At 27.3% G+C, this 12,873-nt stretch overlaps 1 protein-coding gene and 1 long non-coding RNA gene across 5 annotated transcripts in view; one reads left to right on the forward strand and one right to left on the reverse strand.

Moving 5' to 3' along the window:
- LOC113865034 (DEAD-box ATP-dependent RNA helicase FANCM) overlaps nucleotides 1-2,267 on the reverse strand; it is a 20,438-nt gene extending 18,171 nt beyond the window's left edge. For 3 of the 4 annotated variants that reach the window (XR_003504957.1, XM_027499373.1, XM_027499371.1), the window contains exons 1-10: nucleotides 2,152-2,267; nucleotides 1,990-2,069; nucleotides 1,677-1,911; nucleotides 1,441-1,584; nucleotides 1,197-1,279; nucleotides 1,000-1,114; nucleotides 772-863; nucleotides 602-656; nucleotides 396-517; nucleotides 206-319 (exon numbers count right to left, since the gene is read on the reverse strand). Coding sequence is in view for 3 of the 4 variants with exons in the window: in XM_027499373.1 (XP_027355174.1) it covers nucleotides 206-319; nucleotides 396-517; nucleotides 602-656; nucleotides 772-863; nucleotides 1,000-1,114; nucleotides 1,197-1,279; nucleotides 1,441-1,584; nucleotides 1,677-1,911; nucleotides 1,990-2,028 (999 nt within the window). In the remaining variant the exon portion in view is untranslated. The remainder of the gene's footprint in view (nucleotides 1-205; nucleotides 320-395; nucleotides 518-601; nucleotides 657-771; nucleotides 864-999; nucleotides 1,115-1,196; nucleotides 1,280-1,440; nucleotides 1,585-1,676; nucleotides 1,912-1,989; nucleotides 2,070-2,151) is intronic. The other variant, XM_027499372.1, reaches the window with a different exon arrangement.
- Nucleotides 2,164-10,348, forward strand: LOC113865035. The gene is made up of 4 exons (XR_003504958.1): nucleotides 2,164-2,294; nucleotides 9,006-9,012; nucleotides 9,274-9,277; nucleotides 10,337-10,348. It is a non-coding gene; the product is annotated as an uncharacterized LOC113865035 (long non-coding RNA).
- Nucleotides 10,349-12,873: the final 2,525 nt, after the last annotated feature.

The raw sequence follows: 12,873 nt of genomic DNA on the forward strand, positions 1-12,873 counted from the left end.
GTAATAAGCCAACTTTAGATTATCCCTCAAAAGGTGATGAAAGTAAAAGTGAAGGGGAAACATGGACATAATCGATACTTAAATATTTCTTTGCTGTACTTTAGTAGAAATCACTAATAAGTCATGTAGTTATATCTGACAATAGTTAGAGCTATCTGAAACTGGTAAAAAAAAATAAAAATAAATAGAAGGTAAAGAGCCTTACAGTGCGGTAATCTCTATTCTGAATGACACCAATATTTGTAAGCTTAGCTACTATAGGGCGTATTACTTCCATAAACTTACTGTTTATTTCTACAGCATCTTGGCCCATTGCAACCTGCTTATATTGCAACAAATATATCTAGAAAACATAAAAATATAACATAGATTCCAAATAGGCATGCATTGGCTACCTGTATTAACTCTACCCTCCTATTATGAACATATGAGATAACGTCATGGTCAGTTTCACTACGATATTCGAGCTTTGAGATTTGCAGATTATCAATGACAGCCTGGACGGTCTGCTTCTTTGCTGAATATCACGCATAGAATTAAAGCACTAATTTTCAAAAGAAAAAATAAACTTGAAAAGAACACAAGATTATCACAAACATACCACCAGGTGTTGCAGTTAACGCCAATATTCTCAGCTGCACTGGTACAGCCATTAACTAGAAATCAGAACAAATTAACAGGAATAAATCAATTATATGTTGTATATGCAACAATGAACATATTCTATCAATAAATTCCAGAAGTAACTCAAAACCTCTAAGAGAATCAAACCTCACGAACTGCTTCACAATAAGAGTAATTTCCCATTGCTCTATGAGCTTCATCAACCACCAAACATACCAAGTACTTCACCAAACATGTACCTGAAACATTAAATCATGCACAAAAACAAAATAAAGCTAGAGAGCAATACCAAATGAAGCAAAGTATATGAATATAACACAAAAATTAATATCCAGAGAAATGTTACAAAAATGAAATATGATATTAAAAAATCACCGGAATGAATATCCTTTTCCAACACTTGTGGAGTGACAAAGAAAACTCGCTTTGTTTTCCAAAATTGAGCTCTTTTGGGAGGACTTAGTTGACCAGTCATATCAACTGTCCATTCCTGCAATTAAACCCACCAAGATATTTCAAAAATGTCATCAAAGAAAAGGTGAAGATGAATAAGAAGTAAGAAAAGTTATTACTTGAGGTATTCCCACAATATTATGGCATGCTTCTATCTGCTGCATGACAAGTGGTCGAGAAGGAGCAGCAAAGACTATTTTTCCTGTTGTGAAAGTAAGCATCAGATGGTTATCTCAATTAAAATGTTAGGTAATGTCTGTGGCATTGAAGGTCAGAGTAAAAGGAGATTATGACGTGTAACGGCAAGGGCAAGGCATATGAAACAATAAAACTTGTGTATACACAGAGCAATCAACACATTACCTTGAGGAAACCATCTGAAGTAGTTATACATAACAACGGCTGCAATGAGAGTTTTGCCTAGTCCTGTGGGCAAGGTCACCAATGTGTTTGAAAAGAGTGCAGACTGAGTAATATGAAATTGGTAGTCACGGAGAGGAACATTGACTGCAATGCAAAGAATGAAAGATTAAAATTCTTCAAGTTGAAATTGAAGTCAAAACACGAACCAACACAGTATATCAAAGTCAGCACTCTACTTGGATATATCCAAGTTTTGGCTGCCTCCGTGTCAATGTGGTGGAAGAAGGTAGATCCTTCATCGTCTTCTTGGAATTGCGGGGTTGGAGTTTCCTTCTTGGCATTGGCAATAGACACGAACGTATCGAGAGTGGATTGCTTTCTCTTCTCAGAAACCTTTCCCTTTTCCTTTGCGTCACTGGTCATTTGGCAAACTACGTCGATTTCTCTGGCAGCAGCTTCCCAATCAAAGCCCTAAAAAGATACATTAACAGCGGAGAGAATAGGAGTTTAGTATGAATTTGCAAGGAAGCTATTTTCCGATTTGCATACCTCATCGTCCATGATCTCATAGGGGTTATTGGATGCCATTCGATAGTTCAGATTTTAATTTCGATTCCGATTCATTTGCTCTGCCACTGCTAGAGGAAGATAAATGCTATGCGCTTAAACACTAATTTTAATTTAATTGAAAATCCTTCTCGCGAGCGTCACAACAAAAATTAGAAAAGAAATACACGTTGGCGCCAAAATGTTTATTGAAAACTTGCTTCCATTCCCAGCCTCCGAGCCCGTGGGCTGTCATCAACACCGGCCCAATGATGATAAAAGTTTATATTACTCCATGACAAAAAAACGTAATTTTTATAGTATCTTAAATATTGAGAGGCTATTTTATGCCTTTTTATATAAAATAATTATAATCATTAATATTATATTAAATATGTATAATAGATATTCAGAGTTAGAAGTCTATTTTTAAAAAATATAAATATTTTTGAACAATTATAATCATTAATTTAAGAATGGTGTAAGATGTTCTTTGAGTAAATATTTACTTTAGTTCTTGAAATATACAGCATCAATCAAATTAATTTCTTATATGTTAAATTTTAATTTTAGTCTCTAAAATTAACAATCATCAATCACATTAGTTTTTACTGTTAAAAGATCTTAAAATTTAGTAACGGAATAATGATTTGTTACGTTAGGTAACATGTGGCAGTGACACAAAACAACCTTCATTTTGTTGTTTTAGAACTACGTCATTTTATATCACTGTCACATGTCACTTAACATAATAAATCATTGTTCTATTATTTAATTTTAATATTTTTTTATGGCAAAATTAACATGATTGACACATGACATTGATACAAAACAATATCGTTTTAAAATTTTCCAAAATATATCATTTTCATCCTTGAATTTTAACATTTTTGAGTAATGAGGTCGCTTCTCATCTTCTACTTCTTTTTCTTCTATAAAATCTTCTTCCTTCCTCCACTGGTATAATGATGTTCACAGTGCTCCTTCATTTTGAGTTTCTAACTTGAACCATCAGACCTTAGTTTCAAATATGTGGATGGACAACCAATTGTTATCAATTTAGTGAATAAGTCTCAATATGTGGAACATTAACAATAATGTGAGTTCTTGTGAAAGTTGTCACTTATGAAACCTTCACAACCCTTTACAATTATTTTTTTATAGTTCAAAATCTCTTTGAGGCTAACAATGGGTAGATTGCCCTAATTTTCCTTGAACATATTGATAGTTTTATTATTCCTACACCTCACAATTTTTTGCACCAGTTACTAAAGGAAGGAAGAAGATGTCATAGAAGAAGAAAAAAATAAAAGATAAGAAAAGACTTTATTATCAAAAAAATGTTAAAATTTAGGGACGAAAATGATTTATTTTTTGAAGATTTTAAAATAACGTCATTTTTATCACTATCATGTGTCACTTAATGTGAAAAATCATTACTCTATTACTTAATTTTAACGTCTCTTAACAATATAGATTAGTGTGATTGACGATTGCTAATTTTAGGGACTACAATTTAAAATTCAAAGGACTAAATACAGACGAGTTACATATTTTTAAGACTAAAGTGTTAAGGTTTATTCGATGTTCTTTTCAAGTTCATGAGCATGATAACAAGTAAAAAAAAAACTTATGTAGCTTGAAGGAAAAAGGTTGTTTGAATTAGTAAAATAAAGAAAATATAATTAAGTTTGTTCTATTATTGTATTTCATTACTTATGTATTATTTTTTATTAATTTATAATTCAATTTCATATTTAAATATAAATATAATTAAATTAAAATTATATTAATAATATTTAAATAAAATTATAAATTTAAATATCATATTACTATCATAGTCATTTTTGTTTTAAGTCTTGTGTAACATTTCAAAATTTTCATGCAATGAATTTTAAATACTGATTATATTTTTAATTATTATGTTTTTGAAATTTGTTAAGTTATAAGTGAAAAGACCTAAATGTCTTTAAGTGAAGAAATTTAGAAGTAAATTTTTAAATTAACCTCATTTATGGAAGTAAAATTACCAAATTGTCCCTAAAATGAAAATATGCTTGGTTTGATAGTAATTTTAAGCAACTTGGAGGGTTATTTTTGGTCTGAGAAATGGCGGCACACACATCCTTCATGATGAAGGAGTTTATGGGAGTCAAAGTGGATATAAATTAAAATAAAATATTGCTTTTATCCTTAATCAAGTGTTAATTGAAAAAAAAAACATTAAAATTTTATCCAGAAAACTAATTAGATTTTCTTCTTTAGTTCAAAATTAATGGAGTAGTCACTTTCTTCATGTTTTAGGACTCTCAAAGGCCAAAAAGAGGATGAACTTTGAATTATAATAATGCTTGTTATCCAAAAATAAAAATTTTCTTAGCAAATTATTAGAATTTTATCACTAAGCAGTTTTTCTCTTAGTTTCTTACCTTATCTTCGTAACTACCTCCCAGAGCTTGTGAGCAGCTGGTCTTGCACTAGTTTGAAGGACAATAAAGCTTGTCAATTCAACCAAAGACCATGGAATATGAGGTAGCAATTTTGGTGGAGATGGAGGTACAAAAGAGTAACCAAACTAGCCAAGAAATTAATGGGTATTTAGGAGCTTTGGAGGTAGAGAACAATGGAAGAAAATTTAGGTGCAGCCATTTACAACCATCATAAGCATGGACGGCCACCATAGGGAGCAAGAAGGAACCACTTGCATGGCACTTATAATTCAATGGAGGTTCAAAAATTAGTTGAAATTTAATGTAAAATATAAGTAGTTTAGTTCAATTCTAACCAAATGAAGCTAATTCTATTTCATTCCTCTAACCAAGTAATAATGATTTAGCCACTATTTTGGCTACAAATAGAGGTCTATGACCAGTTTGAGACTTACCCTAAACCTTCATCTATTTCTCTCTTTCTTTGCTTGAAATCAAGTTCTTGTTCTTGCAAGGTTTCAAAACTTTGAGACTTCTCTTGAAATCTTTCTTGCCAATTTGAAATACTCCTTGAATAACCTTGAATATCTTCAGTGTTGTTGAGTGCTCATATACTACCTTTAAGTGTTTTTGATCCATAAAACCTTAAACACCTTACTTCAATCTTGAGAAGACCTTCCTTACCTTGAATCCTTGGGTTTAGGATTCTATCCCTAGAGACTTTAAGCTTTTATTCTTCATCTCAACTATATAACTTGTAGACAAGGTAGGAGAAAAACTCTTATTACGTAAAAATAATATCATTAGAAGCAAAATGATGGAATTTTCCTTAAATCCCATAGCTAAGTTAAAATGGATTCATGAATATTGGTTATGTTGATTCTACAACTTATTCTAACCTTGTTACTGAATTATTGTTATTTGAATAAAGTTGTAGAGAATCAAATGCTTGGTACTTTAATTGAACATTAACAAAGAACAAAAAGATGAAATCTCCCTAGAATCTTTCAATTTAAGTTAAAATGAAACTAGAAACATTTGACATATTGATTTCTCGATTCTAAAAGTGTTTACTCTTACGTGTTCAATATCTTGATTCTATGATTCACACATACATGTTGGTTTTGATGATGTTATGACTTGATGTGTTTGAAATAAATTGATTTGTTTAATTCCTTGATTCAAATCTTAAGTTGATTTTCTACATTATTTTTAATACTTTTGAATTTTTTCTTAGTGTATTGAGAATTTTCCTTGATTTGTTGAAGCTAGTTGTTAGTTGATTTGATTTGTTCAAGTTTATTGTCACTTGAGTTAAAGTTCTAAGTATGTTTTATTTATAGACAAACATAGATTTGTCCTTATGAAATAATATTGTTATAGGTTTGTTTGAGTATTACATGATGTAGTGAATTTGTGATAGCAATCTTTCCGGAAGATACATAATAAGAAATTATAAAATAAATGGATTGGAATTGTATTGATTTTGCAATTTTTGGAAAGAAACCTCTTTTTGATTGATTAAATTTCATCATGTGATGATACATGCTTGATAAGATAGTATATGCTCTAATGAGAAAAACATTTACTTTTATTTTCTTTTTGATATTCTATGATTGTTGGTATATTTTTTTTCTCAACTCTTTGATTTATTTATTAATGCCCAGGTTTAACATGACTATGCATTAGAATGAAATTGGAGCATTGTTTCATAATATGGAAAGCAATAGCAATAGCTATTGGAATGACTTCTTGCTTATCCTTTCCCTTTTATCTTGTAATTTCACCTAACTTAGTCACTGAGACGATCACATTTTCCCAAGACGAAATTGATCTCTTTGGCCTAGGAGGAATAGAGAAGGACATAGTAGGAGAGAAGAATCTTTTAATTGGAACCTTTATAGAAGAAATTGGAAAGTCTAGTGAGAGATGTCTGCTAAAGAGAAATGAGGTTTATGAGAATGAGTACATAAAGAATGTGCATTATCATAAGTAAGGAGAAAGAAACTTGAAACTTGCATTATGTATGTTTTGTGTGCGGTCTAAGCCAAGAATGTAAGATAAAATAATACCTTAGTTTTATATAAAAGTTGTGTAATATAAGTTGTTTTATGTTTTCTTTTATTATGCATTTATTATACACCTTTACTATAGTCACGTGAACATATATAAAGCAACAATGTTTATTTAAAGGATAATGTGATGGAAAGAAAATTTAAATAGAGGTAAAGAAAATGAATTAGGCACTTCATTAATAATTGATAAAGTGTGAGATTAATTGGTATAAGAGATATGTAGATATTTTGTGTTAAAAAGAGTGTTATATGTTTATATAATTTAGTAGTGTCAAGTTTTACTAATTTAGAATGATACTAATGAAAGATTTAACATTCAATTTATGCAATATGATACAAGACATATTGGAAGATAAGATACAGAGTGATATAAAACACCTTATACTTTATTTAAAAGTTAAGTTAATTTCTAAATTTATAAACGAGAAAAATTCAATAAATTGCCTGTAATATAATAGTATAATATAATTAAATTGTGTATATCATAAATTATACAGTAATGTTAATCTAAATAAGAATAAAATGTCAAATTATATAGTAATAGTTCATTTAAATCATAATAAAATGTTGTTTAAGTTATACATTAAAAGTCAAACACTACCAAGTGAAAAAAATATACTTGTATTTTCATGATCAAGGATAGTGTAAAAAAATGAAAAATTTTCTTCACTTATTTAGATGAGTAAAAAGAGAAATAAACAATTAAATTACATTTAAAATAATTATAAAAAATTGTTAAAAATTATTATTCTTTTCATAATAAAAATATTTTTATATTATATAAATTTTTTAATAAAAATAAAATTGATATAAATTCACTGTGACCTTCGTTATCTCTCTTCTCCCTCTCAATTCCTCTAATTTTGAATTTTTTTTTTATGATCCATCCTTAAAATTTATTTTTCTATCTGCCTTTTCCTATATTTTAACACGTTATTTCTTTACTTTCCTTCATTTTCTTTCTCTTTTCTTCCTCTTTCTCCATTTAAATATAATGTAATAGATTATTATTTGCATTATTTTTTTATTGTAACTTTCAAAATTTAATTTTTAAAAGTATACAAATATTAAAAAAAAAAAAGTAACTTACAAATAACATTCACAATTTGATTTTTTTTAAATATATAAAATCACTTATAGGATTTAATTTTCAAAATTAATTTATAAATGATTTTTAAAATATAATTTTCAGAGTACAAATTTTTAGAATTATATTTTGAAAACAATTTATAAATCATTTTGAAATTTAACTAAATAATGAGATCTTAACTAAATAATTTTAATTAAGTCTATGAATTACAAATAAATATTTTTTATAGAAATTAAAAAACCACCATTTTCAATAAACGAAAATATATTTAAGCTTATCTTTTAAAATTTATTTGTGCCTGCATGTTTTATTTGTTGAAAGCTTAAGAAAATAGCCATGTCATTTGATCACACACCGAAGTAGAGTCCAGAATTAATAGAATAATTATTCTAGTAAACTTTATACGTTTGTGTGGATTTCTATAAAATGACGATAAATAATAAGGGAGACAATTGAAATATGAAAAAATAAATATTAAACAATGTCTTAGGATGTTAGGTAAGAAATTAAAAAAATAAAAATAATAAATAATAAATATATATATATATACCTTTTTTTTATAATTTTCAAAAAATAATTTTAAGTAAATTTCTGTCACTTTTAATTTTTTAAAAGTTTCTTAAAGGTATAATTAACAAGATTCATGTAATTAGGAGTCTATGCTGTCAGGGAATATTAACAACAATGACAGACTTCAATCTTTCATTTCTTCATTCTTTGAAATGTACAATGAAATCATCCAACCTGGTTAATCCAATCATTCAACTCTCCAATCTCAAAATCAAATGAAATTATAATGAAGAGATTTATAGCTCCAAAGAATATGGGCTGCCAATGATTGATAACAATTTTTTTAACCTTGAAAAAATTCGATACTGGATATCATTTCCCCATGCTGCTATGCATTACTGCTAACATAAAATTTACAGCAAATGATGCTTACAAAACAATGGCGACTGTATAAACAAAAAGCCTAGACTCCAAGATACGGTTTGCAGACTGATGAGGCCAACATGTGCATATATATTGTAATGCTATCCATCATATGTGTGTGCAAACCTCTACCTCCTAGTCTTCTACAAGCTTTTCAGTTACACAGACTCACGGAATCGGAGCAAATAGATATCAAAATCAATTTTACTGCCAGAGTGCCAGGAGCCTAAGAAAGTAATTTGAATACCCTCTAGCCACATGTCATAATTACACATCTAACCTTCACTGTACATAAATATTGGATTGTATTCTTCCAATAAAGGGGGATTAAGATGTATCTGCAAGGGATTGGGTTGTCTAATACGTCAGTTACATAAAATTCTTAGTATTTTAGTTTGAATACTACAAAAGGAAATCAAATGTGTACAGGACAGGATGACTGCATAGAATAAGTGCATAAAGAATACAACTTGGAGCCACTGTGTATGGCAGAAACAAAGTTCAAACTGAATACCCACCTCAGACAGACTTTCGATTCATTGATATCACCTTATTAAGAAGAACCAATATATGATTTACAAATAAGTATAAAATGACAAATACAAACTCGCTTCAACTTGTTCTCATCAAGTGAAAAGATGAGAATTGAACCCTAATCTCCCCAGCTAAACCATGAGAGGAACGAATTGGTGACATGCTGATGCCAGATTTCAACCTTTCAAAATAAACCATGCTAGATTTGAATGGTAAAAGAGCATAGCCTTGTTGACAAGAAAATAATGTGCATTTTTTCTAGTATGAATGAATGAGATAAGTTGTCAATCCCGCATGCCAAGTTCTACCTCAAGTTCATCATCGTCTTCAAACAGCTTCAAAAGACGAGCATGCTGCTCTTCTCTCTTCTTCCTTTGCCATAATTTGAAAAGAAAAACACAGAATGCAATGACTGTCACCGCACCAAGGAATATAATAATTATCTTGAGCCCCACAGAGCTTCTTGAAGCATGATGACTCACATCTTGATTTTCATTTTTGGCATCTGATAGGTTGTTGGCTAGGACTTCAAGGACACAAAATTTTCACAAGTCACCAATAACGACAATAAGAAAGGAGGGAAACCTCTCCTGCTTCAATTGTAAGAATAAAATTTTTGTTGACCACCAGGTGAATGATACATAACTTTACAAAGCAACAAACATCAGACCTTTGCAAGAAAGAATTATTAGATTTCATGAACTAGCCAAAATGGAGGAATTTTAGAAGGTAAGAAATTTGTTTCTCCTGTCCTCTACGCAACCAGCTATCCAAAAATGAACAAAAAGCAATCTTTATTTTACCAGCATATTTGATATGTAAATCAAAATACCAGGTGAAAGCTTCACATGCGAAATACCTAGCTTTAGACAATCCAATAACTACTTGAATTTTTCCTCGGTAGCATCGTTAACACATAAAAGTAAGGGATGCAAGTCGAACGGTCAGTCAAGTGAGCATAATTAGATCAAATATGAAAACTATTAGAATCTCCACTATATCCACATAGACCATTTTGTTTTATCTGATTTTATAGCAAAGAAAACCCTAAGAACCAAAAAATAATTGTTCAATGCCCTCAAATCAGCATTCATGAGATTCATAACAAGAAAAGCAAGACACAAATAGAAGGAAAAGATAAATAGATACCAGACAGGAGATGCAGATGCAGACAGGTCAAGGCCAAAAACAATGGGTATCGCTGAGATCTTCGGAGTAGCATCTCGCCTCTCTTCTTCTTCTTCTTCTTCTCTCTCTGTGTGTCTCTCTCTCAACAAAATCTAGTTGAGGCGTAACTTCAACTATATCACAACTGCGATCCAACATCAAAATTCAGCTATGGTCTATTCTTTTCTACCTTTTTCCTTCTAGGACATTAACTAAATTTTTACACATTGAAAAAACTTCTAATCTCTCTCTCGTATGGAATTCATATCAAATAAAAAAAATTTAATTTTTGAAATAAATAAAAATAATGAAAATTAATGATAAGATTTATTTAAATCATTAAGATTAAAGAATAAATATACATTTTATTAAATAAATATGTGTTTAATAATTAATTTCAATTTCAATTTCAATTATTTTATATAATTTTATGAGTTTTGTTTTTTGATATATTATTAACGTAGTAATTATAGAGTCAAAATTAATTATTTCCTATTATTCAAATAAAACTATATATACTATATAAATTATGAAATAATTTGTAAATGTAAAGAGCTAATGAGCTTATAAATACAAATCCTTCAAACTATTATGATTATAATTTATTTGATTTTTTAATATAAAAAATAAATTGAAGACTCTACGCACCCACATGTATACGTATGTATGGATATAATATTTGATACTTATTTTCATAATCCTATATAAAAAAATCTTAATTTACTTAATAACATGACTTGATGAAATAAAGTTAAATAAAATTAACCGAAAGAATTAATTTATACATCAATTTGTAACATAATCAATGCAAGTCAGGTGCACGTTGACACATTTTTTTCACACAATTTTTATCACCATAGAAACTTGATTTTTAGACTTATTAAATGATTTATAAAAATAAGTAAATATAATTTATGTTGTTAATATTACATATTTAATAATTTTCATAACATATAAATAATAACTACTAGTTTTTATTACTAAAGTTTTAATACTTTAAATTTTTTAAAAGGTTAAATTATATATTTAGTCTTTACAGTTAAAATTTATTTATAAATTTTTATATTTAAAAAATACAATTTAGTCCATATACAAATATTTTATTATATTTTGATCTTTCACAAAACACTTGTAAAGAGAGATTAAAAATAATTTATGCTTGTATCAAATATAGAAACAAAATATATATTTTAAATAATTATAATTTTAAAAAGACAAAGACAATCAAACTTAGTTAGAAAAGACATGTGTTATGGCTCAGTCTTCATAGCAGTTGATTATTGATTAATAAATAATTTTACTTTATTTTATTTTATTTTACCTTTTATCCTATCTTTGTTAGAAAAGACAAAGACAATCAAACTTAGTTAGAAAAGTCAATATAAAATATTTTTTTTATAAAAATAGTATATTTACTATATTTGATATGTGAAATTATACTGTTATTTAAAATTTTAGAGAATTAATTTTAGTATATAAATAAATTTCTTACTTTTCTATAGTAATATAAATAAATGGTTCTTATTATGTTGACTTAAAATTTTACTAATTGATTTTTATGGTACTTTATTTATCAATTAAATATTTTATCCATGAAAAATATCTAAACATATTTAGTAATTTTTTTGTCGTAATAAAAAGTCTTTGTCATATAAAAATTATTTTTAATATTTTATTAACAATAATTATGAATTTTTTATTATTTTATAAATATACTAAATTAATAAGCTCTATAACAATAAATATGTATAATATTGAATCTTAAATACAATATTTGACTTAATTATATAAATTTTTAGTCTCTTAAAAATTTATAATTTTTAAATTTTTTATACAAGTCCACTATTTTTTAATTAAAATATATATTTGATTCTTACATTTAACATTCATTTATGAATTAATCATAATTTTTAAAAAAACTTATATTTTAATTTTTATATAAATTTGCTACATTTTAATTTTAATTTTTATATCACCATTAACAATAAAGATCAAAATAGAAATTATAAGTATCAAAACATAACAAAACACTTGTATATAAATTAAAATGTAATTTTTTTAAAATATAATAACTAATTCATAAATAAATATCAATTATAAAAGCTACATATATAAGTTAACCTTTTTGAAATTAAACTTTTAAGGTATTATAAAAAGAGTCACATAACTTTTAATCCTTCAAATATTAAAAGTTTATTTTAATATGTAATAACTTGATAAAATAATAATTTCAATGCATCTTTTAATCTTGAAGAAGTTATATATTGCTAAAAACTCAAGAAAAAAAAATTATTGTAAACGAAATTTAAGAACTAAATAAATATTTTTCGGTAAATATTTACTAATTATAATATTAATGAAAGCTGCACATTTTTACAAGCTAACACCACACGAATTAATAATTTATTAGTTTTCCCTCAAATACGATGCAATCCAAAATCATTCTTTTGTGAATTGATACTCCTAAATGCCACTTCAATTAATAACGGAACAACATTCCTTTGTTCTTAATTTTATGATTAAGAACATGAGTTGTTATCCTAAATTCAATTTAGATAAAATTTTATTGTACTTATATAATTCAAAAAGTAAATAATAAAATAAATTAAAATTTTTTCATAAATTAAAATTAACTTATATTTCTCTAATTTTTTTAATA

Source organism: Abrus precatorius, unplaced genomic scaffold, assembly GCF_003935025.1.
Source record: "Abrus precatorius isolate BTA unplaced genomic scaffold, Abrus_2018 Scaffold4, whole genome shotgun sequence".
NCBI classification, from domain to species: Eukaryota; Viridiplantae; Streptophyta; class Magnoliopsida; order Fabales; family Fabaceae; genus Abrus; species Abrus precatorius.